General features: G+C 37.8%; 1 protein-coding gene across 1 annotated transcript in view; it reads left to right on the top strand.

Moving 5' to 3' along the window:
* Positions 1-23,135, top strand: part of LOC126253556 (longitudinals lacking protein-like) — a 28,742-nt gene extending 5,607 nt beyond the window's left edge. The window contains exons 2-3 of the mRNA XM_049954964.1: positions 20,665-20,908; positions 22,673-23,135. Of these exons, the coding sequence (XP_049810921.1) occupies positions 20,665-20,908; positions 22,673-22,676 (248 nt within the window). The 3' untranslated portion in view covers positions 22,677-23,135. The remainder of the gene's footprint in view (positions 1-20,664; positions 20,909-22,672) is intronic.
* The last annotated feature ends 353 nt before the right edge of the window (positions 23,136-23,488 follow it).

Here is a 23,488-nt window from a genome sequence, read left to right as displayed (position 1 = left end):
TGCTCGTCTCCCTTGCAGCTTCCTCCTCCTCTTTCCTCTCTTCCCATCCTTCCAAAATCTTCCTATTCCTTACCTCCCAAGGCCCATTTTCACTCCACCAGTTGTTGAGTTTTCTCTACACCTTCTCTGTACACTCTGGAGTCATGCAATAAGATATTTCAATCTCCCTAGAATGAAGTGCTTCCAGTCTCTTAAACAGCCCCACACTGTCCACATGTAACCTATCTACTTAAACATCTCAAATTTCTAATACATCATTTGTGATAGAGCCCTGTGGTATTGAAAACCCTGCTACCAGTGCTACTGACTAGACTCTGATGTCATGAGAACTACATTCCACAAGTACAACAAAATAGCAAAACAAAATCATATTATGAGAACACTTAACTGTGAGACTATCCTAACACTTCTTATTGCAACTTAACTACTCTTGCCTGAATAGCTACTCATAATTATTGTTACACAGCAGAAAAATAACTGATTTAGCTTCACTTTATGAATCACAGCACATGTTTCCTAAACTATATCCCTAGACAAAGAGCCTCACCCCATGTTTGTGATAACACATACTGACCACACCAACCAAGTGAAAACTAACATTTATGTTTACAGATCCTCACAGCCTGTCACATACTAAACTTCATTAGTACACCTTAATCTTTGGGAAAAATGGACTGATTTCCCGTGACACTTAACAATCAAACAAGAACAAAAACAAAAATACTGCACTCACCCCACCATAATTTGTTGAAACTACAACCCTATAGTAGTCAAGTCATCCTCTTCATCCACAGATGGTGGCTGTAGGCATTGTCAGTCCTGATGTCACCAAATGAGGTGGTGATGGGATCAAAGATCCCACTTCTGACACCCAGCTGTAGCTGACCACATGGGTAGTGGGCTGGCTGTAGTGCAGGTGGCTGCTTGTTGAGAGTTGAGGTGTGTTTGTAGGCCATTGGTGGGCCAGTGAAACTCGGCTATTAAAAATAAAGCTTTGTTGACTCAAAACTCTGTCCTATGCCAGTGTGGAGTAATGACCACATCCCCCAAAGCACATGGTGGGGCCATGTGGCCAGTGATGTCTTATAGCTGCGCAGGCAGTTTTACCAAACCAAGACAGACCCATCTCACAATAAATCAACAACTCTGTTACTGCAATTGGATTGCTAACACTTTACATTTGCCAGTGACTGCTGCAATACTTCACAACTATATTCTGACAAATTTGCCATAGTAGTGGCACATCAGTAGTGTACACTCTCCTGGAAATTTATTGACTGATTTAATTTTATTAGTAATTTACTGGACATTCTGGAATGTTGTTTTGTATTATTTTACTTCTCTGGTACTCTCATGTGGGTGTTTAGCCATCAAATGTGTACACTGAGTGTTGCTTTACACTAAAAATGGGACTTCATGTTCACTTACCAATAAACTGTTTTCATTGATGAGGCTGTTCAGTTTGAACCAGAAAAAATGATTCAAATGTAGTCTATGTTTAGCATACTGCTCAGACAGAAACAATTAATGTGTGCCCAATTGTTAATGGGCTATCTAATCATGATGCGCAGTTAATGGAAACAACACATATAGCACCTTACAGGATTCAGGCAGGTTCATGCAAGGCAGGGAGGCTTATTAATGCAAACAGGATACAGAGCTTTTACGTGAAGCATAGAAGAGGTAGAATGGGATGAAGTGTACACAGAATATGATGCTGATGCCAAATTCAATTTATTCCACCGTAAATTTGTTTCAATATTTGAGGGTTGCTTTCCTGAAACATTATCCAAAAAAGCCATTACAAAGTGAAGTAAGCCATGGGTTACTAAAGGAATTAAGATCTCGTGTAAGAGGGAAATATATGGACAGGCCAGAATAAATCAGGATCCACCGTTACTTGCTTACTACAAAAGATACTGTAATATTTTAAGGAAAGTCATTAAGAAGTCGAGAAGCTTATGTGTTCTGACAAAAATTAATAATGTGGATAATAAGATTAAAACTATACAGAATATTGTCAAACAGGAGACGGCGCAGCCTGACACTGCACAGCATACCATAGCAATAAAGCTAAATGATGATGTTGTAAGTGACAATCCACAAGTTGCAAGTACTTTTAACAATCACTTTCTGAATGTAGCAGCAAGAATAGGGTTAAAGGGTTCAGCTGAAGAAGCAAAAAAATATGTTAAAAATGTCATTCCCCAGGACTGTAGGCCTTTAGAAATAGCACCAACATTCCCCACTTAAATTAATGGAATTGTAAATATACTGAAAAACAAGAGCTCATGTGATGTCGATGGAGTCTCTAACAGCATTTTGAAGTGTTGTTCTAATTTAATAAGCAGAGTCCTTAGTGATATATGTAGTGCATCGCTGGCACAGGGAATTTTTCCAGACAGATTGAAGTACGCAATTGTCAAATCTCTTCATAAGAAAGGGGACAAGAGTGACTTGAATAAGTATAGACCAATCTCATTGCTGACTTCATTTTCTAAAATGTTCGAAAAAGTTATGTATTCAAGAGTAATCTCACATTTAAGTGAAAATAATTTACTCAGCATGTCACAGTTCAGATTCCGGAAGGGTTACTCGATTGAGCATGCTATCTATGTATTTACCCATCAAATAGTACAAGCCATAAATAATAAATTATTGCCAGTTGGTGTTTTTTGTCATCTCTCCAAGGCATTTGACTGTGTGGATCATGTCACACTCTTATAGAAACCCATGTTTTATGTAATTGAAGAGTATACACACAGCTAGTTTGAATCATACTTAATGAACAGAAAGCAATAAGTTGTGCTGAATAGCACAAATAATGTTGGGAGGGTGGTAAATTCTAGTGAATGGGGAGTTATCACAAAAAGAGTCCCACAGGGTTCAATTTTAGGTCTGCTGCTGTTCCTTATTCATGTGAATGACTTCCCACTTAATGTTCAGCAAGCAGAACTAGTACTTTTTGCAAATGACATGAGTGTTATAATAAATCCCATTCCAGAAAAAGCAGCTGAAGTTTTGTTAAGGATGTCTTTCAAAGAATTATTAAGTGGTTGTCAGAAAATGGACTCTCCCTTAATTGTGGAAAAACTCAATATATCCAGTTCTGTACACCAAATAGATTCATACCGACAATTGATGTAGCATATGAACAGTGCTCAGTTAACAGGGTAGATTTCTCCAAATTTTTGGGTGTTCACACTGATGAGAACTTGAATTGGAAGGAGCATATTACTGAACTTCTCAAGCAACTAAGTTCAGCTTCTTTTGCTCTTCATATAATCACTAGTCTCAGTAATAAACAGATCAACCTCCTAACATACTTTGCATATTTCCACTCAATAATGTCTTATGGAATAGTTTTCTGAGGTAAATCACCACTTAGACATAAAGTATTGATTGCACAAAAGAGAGCAGTGAGAATAATTAGTGGTGTTCACCCAAGGACGTTATGTAGGCACCTTTTCAAGAAGTTAGGTATATTAACTGCACCATCAGGGTACGTATATTCGCTAATGAAATTCATTACAAATAATCCATCTCAATTCGCAAAGAACAGTGATGTTCATAGGTACAATACTAGATGGAAAGATGACTTTTCCTATCCGTTATTTTTATAAATATATATATAAAAAATAGAGGGAAACATTCCACGTAGGAAAAATATATCTAAAAACAAAGATGATGTGACTTACCAAATGAAAGTGCTGGCAGGTCGACAGACACACAAACGAACACAAACATACACACAAAATTCAAGCTTTCGCAACAAACTGTTGCCTCATCAGGAAAGAGGGAAGGAGAGGGAAAGACGAAAGGATGTGGGTTTTAAGGGAGAAGGTAAGGAGTCATTCCAATCCCGGGAGCGGAAAGACTTACCTTAGGGGGAAAAAAGGACGGGTATACACTCGCACACACACACATATCCATCCACACATATACAGACACAAGCAGACATCTCACAAGCAGACATATTTAAAGACAAAGAGTTTGGGCAGAGATGTCAGTCGAGGCAGAAGTGCAGAGGCAAAGATGTTGTTGAATGACAGGTGAGGTATGAGTGGCGGCAACTTGAAATTAGCAGAGATTGAGGCCTGGTGGATAACGAGAAGAGAGGATATATTGAAGAGCAAGTTCCCATCTCCGGAGCTCGGATAGGTTGGTGTTAGTGGGAAGTATCCAGATAACCCGGACGGTGTAACACTGCGCCAAGATGTGCTGGCCGTGCACCAAGGCATGTTTAGCCACAGGGTGATCCTCATTACCAACAAACACTGTCTGCCTGTGTCCATTCATGTGAATGGACAGTTTGTTGCTGGTCATTCCCACATAGAATGCATCACAGTGTAGGCAGGTCAGTTGGTAGATCACGTGGGTGCTTTCACACGTGGCTCTGCCTTTGATCGTGTACACCTTCCGGGTTACAGGACTGGAGTAGGTGGTGGTGGGAGGGTGCATGGGACAGGTTTTACACCGGGGGCGGTTACAAGGGTAGGAGCCAGAGGGTAGGGAAGGTAGTTTGGGGATTTCATAGGGATGAACTAAGAGGTTACGAAGGTTAGGTGGACGGCGGAAAGACACTCTTGGTGGAGTGGGGAGGATTTCATGAAGGATGGATCTCATTTCAGGGCAGGATTTGAGGAAGTCGTATCCCTGCTGGAGAGCCACATTCAGAATCTGATCCAGTCCCGGAAATGTGATGAAGTATGGATCTCATTTCAGGGCAGGATTTGAGGAAGTCGTATCCCTGCTGGAGAGCCACATTCAGAATCTGATCCAGTCCCGGAAATGTGATTCTGAATGTGGCTCTCCAGCAGGGATACGACTTCCTCAAATCCTGCCCTGAAATGAGATCCATCCTTCATGAAAACCTCCCCACTCCACCAAGAGTGTCTTTCCGCCGTCCACCTAACCTTCGTAACCTCTTAGTTCATCCCTATGAAATCCCCAAACCACCTTCCCTACCCTCTGGCTCCTACCCTTGTAACTGCCCCCGGTGTAAAACCTGTCCCATGCACCCTCCCACCACCACCTACTCCAGTCCTGTAACCCGGAAGGTGTACACGATCAAAGGCAGAGCCACGTGTGAAAGCACCCACGTGATCTACCAACTGACCTGCCTACACTGTGATGCATTCTATGTGGGAATGACCAGCAACAAACTGTCCATTCGCATGAATGGACACAGGCAGACAGTGTTTGTTGGTAATGAGGATCACCCTGTGGCTAAACATGCCTTGGTGCACGGCCAGCACATCTTGGCACAGTGTTACACCGTCCAGGTTATCTGGATACTTCCAACTAACACCAACCTATCCGAGCTCCGGAGATGGGAACTTGCTCTTCAATATATCCTCTCTTCTCGTTATCCACCAGGCCTCAATCTCCGCTAATTTCAAGTTGCCGCTGCTCATACCTCACCTGTCATTCAACAACATCTTTGCCTCTGCACTTCTGCCTCGACTGACATCTCTGCCCAAACTCTTTGTCTTTAAATATGTCTGCTTGTGAGATGTCTGCTTGTGTCTGTATATGTGTGGATGGATATGTGTGTGTGTGTGTGTGTGCGAGTGTATACCCATCCTTTTTTCCCCCTAAGGTAAGTCTTTCCGCTCCCGGGATTGGAATGACTCCTTACCTTCTCCCTTAAAACCCACATCCTTTCGTCTTTCCCTCTCCTTCCCTCTTTCCTGATGAGGCAACAGTTTGTTGCGAAAGCTTGAATTTTGTGTGTATGTTTGTGTTCGTTTGTGTGTCTGTCGACCTGCCAGCACTTTCATTTGGTAAGTCACATCATCTTTGTTTTATATATATATATATATATATATATATATAATAATCTGACTTGTTCCACATCATATCAATAAAATAATTAGGAAAATGATCAATGGAACATGACATAACTAAAACTAAAACTGAATAGTTGTCTTTCCTCATGCTAAAGTGTACAACAAAATGTATCACAATTGTTCCACCTGAACCATTACATATCAGACAAAAATTTATTGTGCTACCTTCAGCCGGGCACCAAATTTCTTGTCATTGATTCTTTAAATTATCTTATCCACTTCAAACTCTTTTAAAAGTGCCTATTTATTATGCAACTGAAGACCTTTCCAACAAATGTCTTGAAAGAAAATATTCAGTGTTATGCCAGATGTGAGTGTTAAATTGTTCAACATCAAACCAAGAAGCCATCATCAGGTGATCAAATGTTATGAGGCATTCTTACATTGTCCACTGTGAACATTCCCCCCCCCCCCCCCCCCCTCCCCTTTTCCCACTTCTAGCCCCATGATCAGGCAACAGTTGTGCCCCATTACCAGTGAACATCAGCAGATACTCACCCCAGTTTCCATTTCTGTTTATGGTCAACAGTAAGAAGTTCATTTGCACAGTGTGTGTAACAATTAGAATGCATGATTCTGTGTTTTACTGATAGTGTACCTATATTCTCAGTTCTTGAAGGCTTGTGAATTGTGGATTTCCACAGCCTCTTTGGCAACATTATCCCCACAGGTGGACGCCCTTTTTTTTTTTTTTTTTTTTTTTTAACTGCATGGCATGTACTTATGTACATGAGTACGTATTCAGCAGTGGCTCATTAGTTGGGCTGGAACCCTGGTGTTGCACATATGCTCATCCAATCTCTTCTTCACCTTTTGTATTGTCTGATGTATTTCTCCCCACAGTCACATGGAATGTAACATACTATTGGTTTTCTCAGTTTGGAATTGTATTTGACTGTGCAGATGACTGCTCAGGTTTTGCCTCAGAGTGGGTGACACACTTCTTCTGGATGTAGGGCTGGTATATGACAGGGAGGCCATGGAGTGTGGCGTTTCCTGTAGCAATGCATCTGCTTGCTGCTGTGATTTAGTATGAAAAGCAGATGTGGAGATTGTGAATTTGATTTATTAGTCTCATAACATACACTTACAAATCGTGTGATTATGGTACAGGGGACATGTCAAAAATTACAAACTAGAATCTAATATTAATTTTTAAAACTGTATTAATCTATGTACCAGTATCTATATTTTCTTGTTTTCCAGCATAGGTAAATATCTTTCTTAATAATGGAAAATTTTTTTTCCCCACAATATAATGCTAATTTGTGGTTGGATTCTGCTCAAACTATCAGTTCATCTTCAATGAACTCTTCTAATGAGTAATAATATTTGTGTATAAGATTTTCATGTAACTTCTTTTTTAGTATCCCTAGTTCCATGTTTAGAATGTTTTTGCCCTTAAGCTTGTTGTAGACTTTCATGCCCACATATTGTGGGGTCTGAGCATATAATTTCAATGTATGGGCAGGAAGCATAAAATTATCTTTATTCCTTGTACTGTATGAATGATCAGATTGATTTTTAATGAACAATTCCAGTTTGTTGTGTAAAAATATCATTAGCTCATATATGTATAGGGAGGGGACAGTCAAATTTTTAGTTTCTTTAATAATGGATGACATGATTCTCTTTGCTGTGCAGTGCACATGTTTCTGATAATTTTCTTCTGGAGTTTCAGTACACGAGATATATTATTGGAGCTCCCCCAGAAAATAATGCCATATCTTATCACTGATTCAAAGTAACTTAGATATGCTACTTTGTGAGTGGACATGTTATTAGTACTTGATAATATATGCATGGCATACGCAAAGCTATCCAGTTTGCTGCACAAGTACTCAATATGTGTGTCCCAGTTTAAATTCTTATCGAGGTGTAGACCTAGAAACTTGGCAGAATGCACTTCTGTTAATTCTTCACTTTTATGATTTATACTAATTTCCTGGTCTTTTGACTGTTTGGTTCTGAATTGAATCAAGTTTGTTTCTGATAAGTTAAGCTTCAGACAATTTAACTGGAACCATGACTCTAGCCTGTCTAATGTACCAGTGACTCTATCAGGAATCGTTTTTGTTTCTTCTCTTTCTACCAAGACAGACGTGTCATCAGCAATCAGGACGCATGGTGAATTTATGTTTAATGGTAAGTCGTTGACATACAATGGAAAGAAAATTGGTCCGAGGATCTAACCTTGCAGGACATCCTGTGTTATTATTTTCCAGTCTGAATGGTAGTTTACACCATTTGAAGAGATGATTGTTCTTTGTTTTCTATTAGATAAGTAAGAAGTAAGCCATTGAAGTACTGCACCCTTAATCCCATATTTTTCTAGTTTGTGGATTAGCAAGGAATGATTTACGGAATCGAAAGCCTATGTCAGGTTGCAGAAAATTCCGGCTATTTTACTGTTTTTGTCTAGAGCTGTGCTAATTTTTTCTATGAAATTATTTATGGCATCTGTTGTATTTTTCCCTTGCTGGAAGCCAAACTGATTGCACAAAATAATCCCCTGTGATGCAATAGAGTTTTGGATTTGGATAGCACTACTTTCTCAGAAATTTTTGACAGGACTGGAAGGAGGGAGATAAGACAATAATTCCCCATATCTTCTCTTGACCCTTTCTTAAAAAGTGGTTTTATTTCCACATATTTTAATGATTCTGGAAAACAACCTTCTTCAAATGATTTGTTGATTTATTCAGCTAGTGGAGGACTTACTATTTTGTACACTGATTTAATTACTTTCGCAGGTATCCCATCCCAACCCACTGAATTTTTCTTTTTAGTGATAATATAAAGTCCTCTATTTCTTTCATTGTAATATTTCTAAATTTCATGGGAGATATATTTTTTTGATCAAGCCCATATGGACATACATTTTTATTGTAATTTGTAACATTGACGTTTGATTTTGTCACATTGATAAAGAATTCATTGAAGTGTTCCGATATTTGAGCAGGATTTACAATGGTGGTGTTTTCATGCTTTATTTTACAAATTTCATGGCTGCCAACTTTAACGCCCAATTCTGATTTAACAACAGACCACACTGCTTTTGATTTATTCTTATGGTTTGAGATTAGTTCACTGTTAAACATTTGTTTTGCTGCTTTTACAACATTTTTGAAAACATTTTTATAATGCTTCACATATGCAATAAAAGCTAGATCTTTGTTATATTTCAGCTCTTTGTGCAGCTTTCAATTCCTAGCACTAGAAATTTTTATTCCTTCTGTTATCCAAGTTAGTTTACTTGTCACTTTGGTGTTGACACACTTAGGTGGAAAGGTTTCATTGAATACAAGAAGGAAGATGTTTAGGAATTTGTGAAAGTTTTCATTAATTGACTTGTTATTGTTACATTGCCAGTCTATCTCTTTTAATCTGCCCTGGAATACAGTTAAATTTTCTGAGTTGAAATTTCTTTTAAAGACCAGACAAACATCTGGGTCACATGCTGATATTCGAGGGTGGAGGTGAGTGGGTAAATGTTTCATCACGATGTGTATCAGAAGCAGGGATAAGAAGTGTTTATGGGATGGGCTACGCACTAGTGCCACTGTACACCAAATTACGTAGTGAGGGTGCCTATATTTGATGTGAAAATATTGTACCATTTCACACACACATCCAGCTTGTCATCCAGAAATTTTCCTTTCTTGTCCATTATTTTTACACATATGAGGGATAAGATTCAGTTTCTGTCTTAGTTGGCTTTGTACATGAAGTAACAGGGATATTGGTAATAACTAAACACACAAAATCACTTAACAATTCCCTAAAAGTCATGCTAACTGCCTGTGTTTTTAAGAGTCTCAGTTTATTAGAAACCTCATAAATAAAAATGATGAACATCTTGTTTCTATTCAAGAAACTGAAAGGATACATGGAACTTCAGGAGACTTGTGTGCATATCAGGACATCACATGAAAACCACTGAAACTGGACAAATTCCTCTGGATGAGATCTAGGGCTTCCCATCAGGTAGACCATTCACCGGGTGCAAGTCTTTCAATTTGATGCCACTTTGGCAACTTGTACGTCGATGGGGATGAAATTATGATGATTAGGACAACACAACACCCAGTCCCTGAGTGGAGAAAATCTCCGACCCAGCCAGGAATTGAACCCGGGCCTTGAGGACTGATATTCTGTCACGCTGACCACTCAGATACCGAGGGGGGGGGGGGGGGGGGGACCATGATGGTCAAAAGTTAACAATAAAATTTACTGACCAGTCAGGTACAGATCAAAGAAGAGTATTGTATTGCAGAATCATGGACAATGACTTGTCCACAGAGTTAAGAGAGAAATTATGGTAAGAATGCTGATGAGAAATTTATAAAAAAGTTAAACATATTTCTACATCACTTTCAGGCTTGCCCCCCCCCCCCCCCCCCTCACACACACACACACACACACACACACACAAATTGAACAGAACCAAGGATAAGGTGCAGGTAACTCCTGGACTTAAAATATCTTGTTTCTGGAAGACAGAGCTTTACATCATTCAGAGAACAAGCAGAAGTCAAGATCTGAAACACTGTTGCCACATTTATTGTAAATGCCTCTAGTCTGCCATTAAAAAAGCAAACAATAAAACATGTCAAGGATAAAGCAAAAACTATTTCAAACATTATTAAACAAGAAAAAACAAAATATTGATCCAAACTACATTGATCTTCCCGAAAATAACTCTGGCAGAAATGACAACACTTGCAAATCATTGGTCACGAAAGTCAATGATTACTTCCTCAAAGCGATGGTAAACAATGCAACCAGTAATATACAAACAAATAGAGCTGCATTAGGTTTATTTGTGCAAACATTGCATGCAGCACCAGTAAATGTTAGCTTAAAAAATACAGCCCCCTAGAGAGATTATAGAATTTGTTGGTATTAATTCTGCTGGCCACGGAGGTGCTTCTAGCAGAATATTGAAATCTTTTGGTGACTTGATAGGATTACCTTTAAGCAACCTTTGTAATCAGTTAGTGATTGAAGGCATATTTCCTGACATATACAAATATGTTGTAGTGACACCAGTCTGCAAAATTGGAGGAAAGCAAACCACATGCAAACACAAATCTTTATCACTCCTTACAGTCTTCTGAAAAGTGTTTCAGGAAGTGGCATCTGATAGAGTACTGACTCCTTTATCTGAGCAAAACTTCTTAATGCCTCTCATTTTGGCTTTTGTTAAGGATTCTCCACAGAGAAAACAAATAAAGTACTAATAAAAAAACAAATAAAGTACTAGCCGAGCTGAACAAGAAAAATTATACAGTTGTTTTACTATGTGACCTTGGCAACATGTTGACTGTGTAGGTCACAAAATTCTACATGGCGAACTGAAGTGTTATGGGATTGAAGACATCCCTTTTACATGCATGGAATCTTATTTTCACAACAAAAAACAGAGAGTCTCGTGAACATATTGTATCTGTATGGGCAGACAAACTGAATAAGCAGTAGTCAGCTTTATTGAATCTATTTAATAGTAACTTGGGGTAAACAGTTATAAGGTTATATGCAATACAATGCCCAGAACAGCAGAATTTTTATAGGATAAATCCCAATCCAATTAAGAAGGTTCCAAGAAAGTCCAAATTTGTAGCAAATGCTCAAATACAAGTTTAATAGAAACCAACCAAAGAAAGGTTCAGGAAGAATACAAAGACAATAACATAGATCAGAATACTGGTTCATTTTGAAGATAGCTATTATAATGTTTGACAGTCAACATGCCAGCAACTGTATTGAGCCAAACAAGCCCTTTTATTTGTGAATCGCTGTCACAGGTACTGCTTATAAAACATGCTGTAATGGAGTGTACAGTCATTTTCTGAGTCTTACGTTTCTTACGCTGTTGGTGGTAAGTCAGTCACAGGCTGTGTCCCCATCTTGCAGTCCAGGAAAGGTAATGCTCATTCTGTTTTGAGATGTAAATAGGCTTTTATAGGAATATTATTTGAAATGGCACATAGCAGTGAACGACATATGTTACATAAGTGATTTAATGTTTGAACCAAATAACAAGGTTTCTCGTCAAAAGATATTTTGTTTTTACTGAACAGCTAAAGTCCGCAAAGTAAAAAAAGACTTCTAGCACCAAGTTTCATTGTGCTGAAACATTATGTGTATCCTCTAAGGTCCCACCTGATCATTATCTGCTGAATGTCATGAAACATGTGTTATGAGATCAGAAATTTGCCTCAGACTATATAATATATGACAGTCGGAGGTCAAATATTGTGCATTGGTAAAAATTGTACCAGTTTCTACCCAGTGATGGAACAAGGACAGATTGAGAAACAAAAGGGGGAGAGAGGAGGAAAAACAAAAAGTGGATTGAGTAAAATCTCCTCATATCACCATACTCAGGGCACAGTGCACTTAAATTACTGTGGCTGTCCACCACAGTAAAAGAGTGTTTCACTAAATCATAAATTTGTTGAGAATATTTAATTTGTATCTGTCACGGTAACGTAAATTCTGGCAAAAATTAGGAAGGGTAGCTGTTGATCTGTAAAAGACTGATAGCCAGCATATAGGCACACTTAACAGATTATAAAATCACATTAGCTAGTGAGAATTTTGGTCTTTTTAGGTACGAATTCCACCTCCCCCCCCCCTCCCCCTATTAAAGGGAAGGATGGGAAGATATAAATTGTCTGCTGTGGTAATGGAAAAGTGTGGTTTAATTCTGGTAAGGTCAAAAAAAGAGGTAACTGAAGTCCTGCTGAAGAATGTTGTTGAATTTTTCTGGGCGAGGATAATGCTGGATGAAAAAGGTAATATTGTTTAGTCACTAGTTAATAGTGACAACAGGAAATCTTTTTGTGCCTATTTAGGTAACATACTGTCCATTTGTAAAGACTCTGGCAACTGTTAACTGTATATTAGGGTAACTTGTGCTTCCCAGTGCAGTTACAATGCTCATGATTTCTAGTACTTTGCAAGGGAGACTATTTGACATTTGTGGTAATGGAGGTGTTGCTGGTGTAGGGTGCTTTTAATACGGGCAGATGTTATTGAGACATCAGAGAAATGGATCTTAATAATCAGGAGAGCAGCTTGTCAAGCAGAGAAGGGCCAAGTGAATAGTAATTGTTGGAGTTGTGGAACAAAGAGTAGAGGAATTACATGCCATGGATCTAGCTCATGAAGATGCATGATGTTCAGGTTTAAGTTTTTGAATGATTGAAAGCAGCCATATAAAATAATCTGTATCTGTTTGAAAACTAACCAATTGCCTACTTCCATGAATGGGCACAACTTAACTGTAGCTAATCTCAACCACACATTTGCTGAACGTACTGTGGCCACAACGGCAGTGACTTAAAAACTGCTCCATTTCACTGTGGCCACAATGGCAGTGACTTAAAAAACTGCTCCATTTCCCATACCCTGTGGCCATTTTCATCTTCCCTCCATCCTCTGGTTATGTATGGTGGGAACTGTTCAGACAGTGCATCTCCCACTCTGAATCCCTTTGATCTAAATCTCCTATTAGTCCCCATCACTGCCATATCTTCCCACTCCCTTATCCATTCTGACATTTTCCTGTGGCACAATATTCAATGAGTTTCACTCTCACTCTTCTCCTACTTTGACATTAATGTACTATATATACCCCTTTCTCTTTCATTTGTCTCCCCACATCACAGTCTCTCTCTCTCTCTCTCTCTCTCTCTCTCTCTCTCTCTCTCACACACACACACACACACACACACACACACACACCTCCCTGTCTCCATCTCACTTTCCCTCCCACTCTCACTTCTCTTCATTCCTTTTAGCCACCAACAATCAGTTTTGTGACAGCTGACAGAGTTGTTCCATACTATGACTCTAACTGAAAACTTTGGAAGTAACCACACCTATCTGCTGAGGCAATCACTCATATACAGACAGTATGGCTGTGACATTCATTGAAATGTCATACCATTTCAGTGAACCCATCCAGAAGAAAAACCCAAGAACTTTATATTAATGAAGTAAATCTTTTTGCTAATTTGTGATTACTGTCATCTCAGCATAGTTAAGAGAGAAGAAGTAATGTACTCACTGTCACTCACATATCAAGTGTTGTAGACTGCTTCTTGAAGGAGAATCCCTGGAAATATGAAACAAGTAAAAATATACATTAACACAGAGAAATAGCTGTCATTGAGCTCTGTTGGTAAGTGCCAGACTACAAATCCAAAGATCAGAGGTTTGATACCCAGTAATTTCTGGGAATTTTTCTGTAATTTATTGCCCCTTTTTACCTTTGATGCTGTTTTGTTAATGTTAAAAGTGCTAAGTTGCACATTAAACTGTTCTGTAACTGGCTGGGTCAGTGTATTCGAAGGTCAGAGAAGGCAAGGCGTTGTCATTTTAAATAAGTCCTAGCCTAGTAAAGCAGTGTAGCATCTAAACAAACCTTAGAATTGAGAACAGTTTTACCTTATCATAAGTAGCCATATGAGCTGTTACTGCAGGCTAATTAACTATTAACCATCATTAATTGTGGTCTGGTTTAATAACTTGAAAAGTCTTTAGATGGACCTTTCATACTGTTGGCAGGACGATCACTACTTCAGAAAAAGGTTTCTGTGCTTACACTGTTAACCTGCTATTTGTCTATCAATGTGTGCTTAAAATATTTCCTTGAGTACACTAACAATTATCAAAGAATAAATGTTATTTGTGGACTGTAAGATTGAAGGTTTATTTACAAGGAATAATTTTAAGTACTGCACTACTAACACTATAGTGAGCAAGCTGTAAAGAAAATCAAAGAGAAATTTGGAAAGGGAATCAAAGTTCAAGGTGAAGAAACAAAAAGTTTGAGGGTTGTCTGTGACATTGTAATTCTGTTAGAGGCAGGACTCGGGAAACAGTTGAATGTCTCAAATATAAGTTATAAGACAGTTATCAACAAAAGTAAAAGGAAGACAATGGAGTATAGTAAAGTTAAGTTAGATGTTGCTGGAGAAATTAGATTAGGAAATACGACCCTAAAAGCAGTGACGTGATTGTTATTTGGACAGCAAAATTACTGACTATGTCTGAAGGATATAAAATGCAGACTTGCAGCAAGAAGAAACTTTATTTCAGAAATAGAGAAATTAATTAATATCTAATATGATTTTAAGTGTTAGGAAGTTATCTTCTGAAAGTATTCATCTGGAGGCTAGCCTTGTATGGCAATGAAAGATTAACACTAGGCAATATAGACAAGAAGAGAGTAGAAGCTTTTGAAATGTGGTGCTACAGAAGAATTCAAAGTTTCGATGATAGAGGGAATAACTAATGAAGAAGTACTGAATAGAATTAAGATGAACAGAAATGTATGGCAAAACTTGATTAAAACAAGGGATCAGTTGATAAGAAACATCCTGAAGCACCCGGGAGTAGTCAGTTTGATTATGGAGGGAAGTAATGGAAGATAAAATTTTAGGATGAGGCCAAGGCTTGACTTTAGCAAGCAGGTTCAAGTGAATGTTGGCAGCAATAGTTATGCAGAAATGAAGAAGCTTGCACATGATATGTTAGAATGGAGATTCTTTGGACTGAAGACCATAACAACAACAACAGCAGCAGCAACAACAACAACAAAAACAACTGCTACTAATAGGAATTAGGAATCCTCAAATCTTTATAATCAAATAGTTTTTGGAGTCTGTATCTAGAAAACTATACTTTTAATGTATTTTAGACTTTTTATGGATATGGACTTCCACCCTGACTACTATGATTAGTATTATTTCGTATTAAGAATACCCATTCCCAAGATTTTCTTCACAACTTATGTGCACGTGAACACATGAGGAGACACTTTTATGCACAAAACATGAGACTTTCTTCTGTGCACCATTGTGGGCATGTCAGAAAACCAAAATGCAAAGTACTGATTTTACACAGACTTGATGTGCTAAGTAAAGCGACCATCACAAATGTGGAAGAAGTCAAGAAATACGACAGCATGTTTATTTACAGGTTAATAATATAATTATCAGCTTAGTGGCTGAGCACTAAATCTCCATATTTTGCGTTCCCCCATCTGAATGGTGCAGTTTGTCAATATGCCTTTTCCTTCCATCTTGGCAGTAACAAATGCAACATGGAAACGGCATGATGGGCAGGAAGGTGCCATGAAAGCCATATTATTCCAGTATCCATTGTATACTTTGTGATGCTGAAGCACTTAGAGAATAAAAAGGCTCACAGGAAATATTAACAATACATTTTTGATGTTTAGCCCAGCCATGACTCCACTTGTAGTGTCATAAATTGGGGTTTACTGAAGGCATTCTGGCATCCAAAGTGAAATATATGTACTTAAAAATGTAGTATTCATTACTAGTAAAGAGCCTGGTATAAACAACATGCACATACATATGCATATGTACTGACTATGCACCTATATGTCACTGCTGTGATTTTTAGATTTGATGATGGCTGCAAATCTGCACCTGGTTATCAGATTTAATAAAGTAGCATGAATAGCTGTGGGTCAGCAACTTCTGTTAATCAATACAATGACAAACCAGACAAAGTTGCAACTTTCCCTTTTTTTATTTACTCAGTGACTTAGTTCCGGGCTGGGACATATTTTGAAATCATCATAACAAAGTAAGAAATGGTATTCCTGAAATGCAAAAACTTTGTCAGAAATGTGCTAACAAACAGTTACAGTGTTGTAACTGTTTGTTTGCTCATTTTTGACCTGGTTTTTGCATTTTTTTAAATACCATTTTTGACTACGTTATGATGATTTGAAAAAAGGTCTCACCCCAAAACCAGTCATTAAATGAATAAAAAAAAGTGAAATTTCCAACATTTGGCTTTCCATTGTACTGACATTAGCATGTGATAAAAACATTGACTTTTCTACTAACAAATGTGGTTGATGCTACTGCTGGAAACAACCACTGACGACACATTTGAAAAAATGAGTGTGATGAAGAACCATCACTGCAGTGACTACACTGTATGTACTGAGCTAATCAAATGTTCAGTATTCAATGACACATCAGATTGGTCTCTCAGCAGGCCGTGACAACCTGAATTAAATGTTTTAAATATAGAATCATGATAATAACATTTGTATTTTTGTTAGTGATGCATAAATTTATGCCATTGTCAATAGTACTGAGCATTACAAGTGTTCTTTCATGCATTACTTGTATGTAAGTGTCTCTAGCTACACTATCCATTCAGAAATGTATGAAAATGCTTATGTAATGTGGAACTGACAATTATAATGGTTTGTGGATGAAACCTTCCTGCAGTGGCCTTGTCTTGATCTGAATCCAATGGAACTCTTTTGGGATGAATTAGAACGCCAACTATGCTGCATACCCCAATGTCCAACATCATTACTTTGTCTGGTTTTGGCTCTTGAGGAAGAATCATCTGCCATATCTCCTTAAGCATTCAGACACTTCATTGAAAGTGTCCTCAGCAGAGCTCAAGCTGTCATGAAGGCGAAGGATGGACAAACCTTGTGTTAATGTCCACTAATAGGTTTCTAGATAGTTTTGAACAGATATTGTATGAGTTACTATGGCAGTGTTCACTATAGCATTTCTCTAACATTGTCTGCCACTTTTGTTGATTATGATAAGCGACACTGATCTTTGCATTTTTGGCCATGAAAGCATTTTGAACCTTGCCACTTTTAGAAAAATTTGTGTTGTTGATTCAGGATTGTATTGTGATGCTTTTATCTTAGTAACTAAATGTACATTACTTTTATGAATTTTGATTTTGTAATTTAATTGAATGCTTTGAAGCTAGCACTGTCATGTGTTTTATTCATCACTCAAATTTAGGTTGTCTTACTATCTTAAATCCATTTATTTCCTGTAAAAAATTCGTTTGGTTGTTGTTCAGCAGTAATTTACAATTACAATACCATACTTATACTAATGGACAGTTATTTTTTGTACATAATGATTACGATGTAAAATTATGGCTATTTGGTGTGTGGATATATATCTGAAGAGATTTAAAAAGATAATTTTGGAAAAAGGACGCATTACTTCTGCACTTATCAAATTTTGTTAGCTTCATGCAAAGTATTAGTGTTATGCTATTACATCAGCTGTTAAGTTTGATGTTGATATCACAGGTATGTGTACATGTGTGTGTGTGTGTGTGTGTGTGTGTGTGTGTGTGTAGAGTGAAATATTATGACACTGATGATAGGGATGAACATAGAGCGTGGATGCCAATAGCCCGTTCCTTTGCTCTCCTTCTGCATTCTCAGTGGAGAGATTGCAGTTGAATCCAGGAGACTAGCACTTAATCAAACCATACAAACTATATGAATAAAGCCTTTGTATTTTTATGCCGCTTCATTACAAATAAAAACCTTGGGCTTTTGACATCTTTCTGCACCACCATCATCAAAAGTCTATAGTTGGCCTTCTGATCATAATGGTACACACAGCTGTCAAAAGCTTCAGAATTTAATTCAAAATAATTCAACTTGAAAATACGAGGCTTGTCTAAAAAGTATCCGATCTTTGGCCAGAAAAAATATTTCAAATACCTGACAGCTTTAGGACCCTAATCCCCTTCAAATTAGGCCCCTTGTGCTTGCACACACTTAGCCCACCGATCCTTCCACTGCCGGAAACACCTCTGGAAGTCTTCTTTTGGAATGGTGTTCAGCTCTACTTTCAAAAAGGGATCCTTTCAGTGGCGTCTTCAATTTTGGAAACAACCAGAAGTGGCAAGGAGCCATGTCTGGAGAGTAAGGAGTTTGTTAAACGGCTGTGATTCCATTTTTGGCCAAGAAATTTTGGATCAAGTGGGATGAGTGTGCTGGGGCATTGTTGTGATGCAGTTGCCAGTTTTTCGCTGTTCACATGTCTGTTTTTATCCGCCGAACTGCGTCACAGACTCGCTGGAGAACATCTTCATAGTACTCCTTTGTCACTGTTTGTCCTTCCAGTGCATATTCATGAAGCACAACTCCACAGACATCAATGAAGATAGTCAGCATCACCTTGATTTTGCTTCGCACCTGCCGTACTTTCTTCAGCCTTGGAGACTTGGGATGCTTCCATTGTGATGACTGTCTTTTTGTTTCTGAGTCTTACCCATACACCCATGACTCATCTCCACTCATCACAGTGTTCAGAAACCTAGGATCAGTGTTGGTGGTGTCCAGAAGGTCCTGTCCAAGGTCAAAATGAAGGTCTTTTTGTCTGGTAGCAACAACATGGGCACGAAGTTCGCAGCTACTCGGTGCTTGTTCAAATCATCACGCAAAATTGCATGTGCAGAATCTTTACTCACTCCAACCTCCTGGGTGATCTCCTGCATGGTCAAATGACAGTCTGCTATCACCAAATTTTGCACCCTCTCAACGACAGCTGCACTCCAAGCAGTTTGGGGCCTGCCAGAATGATGGTCACTCTCCGCTGATGTGCAGCCTTTTTGGATTCGTTGAACTACACCTTAATTTGTGTTACACCCATCGGATCTTCTCCAAACACCTCCTGAATCTTACAAATTGTTTCGCTTTGGGAATCACCAAGCTTTTGACAAAATTTGATGCAGTATCTTTGCTCAACACATTCAATCATCTTGAGAGAATGGGTAATCCAACGAAAATGTTGTGTAGCACCTCACTCAGTGACTGACAGGCAGCGACTGACGTGCTGGAAGGTGGGAACAAAATTCATGTATGCGCATAATGGTGTCTTCCTTTACTGTGTACAGTAGTGCCACACTATCATCACTATAAGGCATGGGAAAATCAAAGGTCAGATACTTTTTAGACAGACCTTTTAGAAAAGAATTTATTCAGACATGCCACTGAAAAAACTCCAAGGACACAAAAATTGTATGTGTTGGGTACTGTTCCATTTCTGACCAAAATTCGGTGCTGGAAATGCCTCCGAATTTCAGCTAGCTGGAAGGACTTTAACTCCTATTGATGAAGAGATCCTGAGAGATGAAACATATGTTTAGATTAGACAAGAATGACGAAGGAAAGTAACAGTGTCCTTTTCTAAGGAACCCAAAAAGAAACTAAATGAAGATGGTTTGATGGAGAATTAGAAACATCACCAGTGCTTTAACCTCAGTGCCTCTTTCCTTGGTAGCTAGCTTGAAATGAAACACAACTATCCTATTGCTTGTTAGTGATCTTGGCACTGTAGTTGAGAGCCAAATTACTAGTTTCCTTTTTACATAGTACATATAGTTGTAGCCTAACTTCAATTACCATATAAAAATCTCTGTTTAAAATTTTCCTTTAGTGTAACACAGTCCTTTGTTTTACAGCTATCCAAACTTACGTTGAAATGCTTAGGCATTGTATTTAATGACCTGACTGAACTATGCAATATTTTTATGGAACGTCTGCTTATTATCTGAGGGTAATGAAGGTAACTGTTTTTAGAAACCCCAAGGATGGCTTTGTTTTATGTCTTGGTAAAATATAGCCTCCTAGGGAGATCTAAAAGATGATATGCAGATTCTCCTTATAAATATTGATATTTTTACCAATGAAGTCTGACTCACTGATTCAGTGCCCAAGTGCTTCAGCAAAATTTACTATATCAGAGAAGCCTCAAACAGCACAACTTATTATTATTATTAATTATTGTAACAATAATTAACATCTTTGCTGAAATGAGACGGCGAGGCTCAACTAAAATAACTCCTGTTTTTATTTTTAGATGACAAAATCATTTGTTTATTTATCACTGCAAATAACCAAGAAAATGGTTCTAAATTATTCATTTTTCTTGTAGAAAAAGTTCATTTATTGGACTTTTCTGTTGTATATTTTCAGATAGACCTACTGATTTCCAATTTTCGAGATCAGGAGTGGCATTCCAGAACAAAAGAACTACGGCAGGGTTTTATTGTTACAACTGTGGTAGACACTACCGGTGGAAACATTCGCTGACAGCACATTTAAAAAATGAGTGTGGCAAAGAACCATCACTGCAGTGCCCATTCTGTGTGTACAGAGCTAAACAAATGTCCAATTTTCGAAGACACATCAGAGTGGTTCATCGGCAGGCTGTGACAATGTGACTTCACTTTTTTTTAATAAGATCTTAAGAGTAGCATTTATATTGCCCATAAATTCATATAAGTGTTGACAATACTGTGCATTAGAAAATTTTTTTTGATGTTTTACTTGTTTGTCTCCATGTCTCTATGAGTTATTGTGCCAGCGTTCACTACATCCTTTCTCTAATATAGACACTGATTCTGTTGTTTATGGGTAATTGACACAGATCTTGGCATTTATTAGTCTCGAATGCTTCAACTATTTGAGACCTTTGACAATTTCAGAAAAAATTGGGTAATCATACAATACCATTGCCTGACTTTTTTACATAATTTATTATATAAAATTACTTTTGTGTATTTTGTTTTCCTAATTAAATTCAATGGTTTGAAACTATTGTACCTGTTTGTTTTATTCACCAGTCTCTTAACTCAGTCAGAATACTGTCTTTAGCATCTCTCTTATCTTCATCAATTTATTTGCTGTAAGAAAGTTTCTTGTGTTTCTGTGCAGCAGTAATTTGCAGTTATGTTTGCATAGTGACACTACTGCTAGTTAAAGCTCACACAAAGTGTCCATGATGAAATCCAAAGGATAAAAAAAATTATGGATCAGTGGTTGGTGCTGGTATATTTGAAGAAACTTAAAATAATTTGTAAAAAGAAATTGCCATTACTGAACTGTGTAATCTTCCTATGAAGTATTAGCAGTGTGTTATGATTTTAACTGTGCAGTTACACATTGGTCTCTCTTATATTGCTAGTGGAATCCACTATACCAAATACAACTATCTGTTAGTCAGTACCCTTGCTCTTCCTTTGTATTCACAGTGGAGAGCCCTGCAACTGAATGCAAGAGACTAGCACTTAACCTGATGTTCAAAAACTACATGTACTCGCTTTTTCTACCCTTGGTAACAAAAATCTGGTGATGAAACTACCTTCCACTTCTAGGATTTCAAGTAGATGGAAGGGCTTCTTGCTCCATTAATGTTGAGGTCATGAAATATGGAACAAAAATGTGGACTGGACAAGAATGAGGAAGGAAATCAGCTGTGTCCTCTTTGAGGGAACCATCCTGCTATTCACTGTGCTCTATTTATGGAACCCAAAGGAAATCTAAATATGAATTACTGCATCAGAATCTGAGCCTCCGCTTTTGTTAAATGCAAGTTCAGTGGTGCCGCTTTCCTTGGTAGCTACCTGGAGGCCAAACACCACTGTCTTATATCATGTTACTGATCTTGGCCTTGTTGGTGGGAAAGTCTGTACTGGAACCCATGCTATAATATAATTATGTAGTTTTAATTTATTGTGAAGCCCAGCTGCAATGTAATACTTTTGAAAATGTTATGTAAATTTAACCTTTAGTGAACAACACAATGAACTGTCTTCAAATTACCAAAATATCATTGATGCACTTGAGAATTGTGTTAAATGATATAACTGAAACTATGCAGTATTTTGAAACAGTGTCTTCTAAACACCTTCAACTGACATAGCTGGTTGCTTGTTGAAGCTTCCACATTGCTACTATTTTTCTCATATTACGAAGAAACATACCTCTCCTGATTGCATCCATCAATAGCACAGCTAAAGTTTATTTGTAACCACTGTTAACACCTTGCTGAAATGAAAGGGTGTGAATACCAAAATAACCGATTTTTTATAGAGAGAATCATTTGCTTACTCAACAATGAATAAAATCAAGAAAATGATACATAATTTTTTCTCTATAGGAAAATTTTCATTTATTGAACTTTTCTGTTGTGTATTTACAGATAGGACTACTGATTTCCTGTTTCCAAGATCAGGACTGGGGATCCAGAACAAACAAACAGCTGCTGGGTTTTATTGTTACAACTGCGGTAGATGCTATCGGTGGAAAAATTCACTTACAGCACATTTAAAAAATGAGTGTGGAAAAGAACCATCTCTGCGGTGCCCATATTGCATGTATAAATCAAAACAAATGTCTTCCATCCGAAGGCATATCAGAGATGTACATCAGCAGGCTGTCTGAACTTACATTTCAAGCTTTGAAATGAACCTTTAACAGCAATATTTGTAGTGCTTTCTCTGGAACATTAGACTGTTATTTATGCAAACTATGTGGAACTCTATGAGTGATGTTTGATGTGTTTCCTGTAAATGAGTGTCTCTAAATTTATGTTCCTATTTCTGAAGTGAGAGTCTGTGTTTTCCAATTTCTTCATGTGTGTTGTGGGTTATAAATGTCTGAGAATGTGGATGCCTGTTTGTACATAAGTAATTATCTGTTCATTACTTTTGTATATTTTTCTTTCTTAATTAAAGCACATCTTTCAAATCAACATCAATATATTTTAATCATTACTGGAGTATAGCCTTATATGGAAGTGAAATGTGAATGGTAAACTGTTCAGACAAGAAGAGAATTGAAGCTTTTGAAATGTGGTACCAGTACTACAGAAGAATTCTGAAGATTAATGTAGTTCATATACTGAAATTACAAAAGAAAATTGTCAGATACATGTGTACTTTATAGCAAACAGAGTCTCGTTGCCCCTTATTTCAGAAACTACAGATGCTAACTGTTCCTACTATATAGATTTATG

The sequence above is a fragment of the Schistocerca nitens genome, chromosome 4 (genome assembly GCF_023898315.1).
Source record: "Schistocerca nitens isolate TAMUIC-IGC-003100 chromosome 4, iqSchNite1.1, whole genome shotgun sequence".
Taxonomy (NCBI): domain Eukaryota; kingdom Metazoa; phylum Arthropoda; class Insecta; order Orthoptera; family Acrididae; genus Schistocerca; species Schistocerca nitens.
The sequence above is the reverse complement of the archived record's forward strand: the minus strand, read 5'-3'. Positions and strand labels throughout refer to the sequence as shown.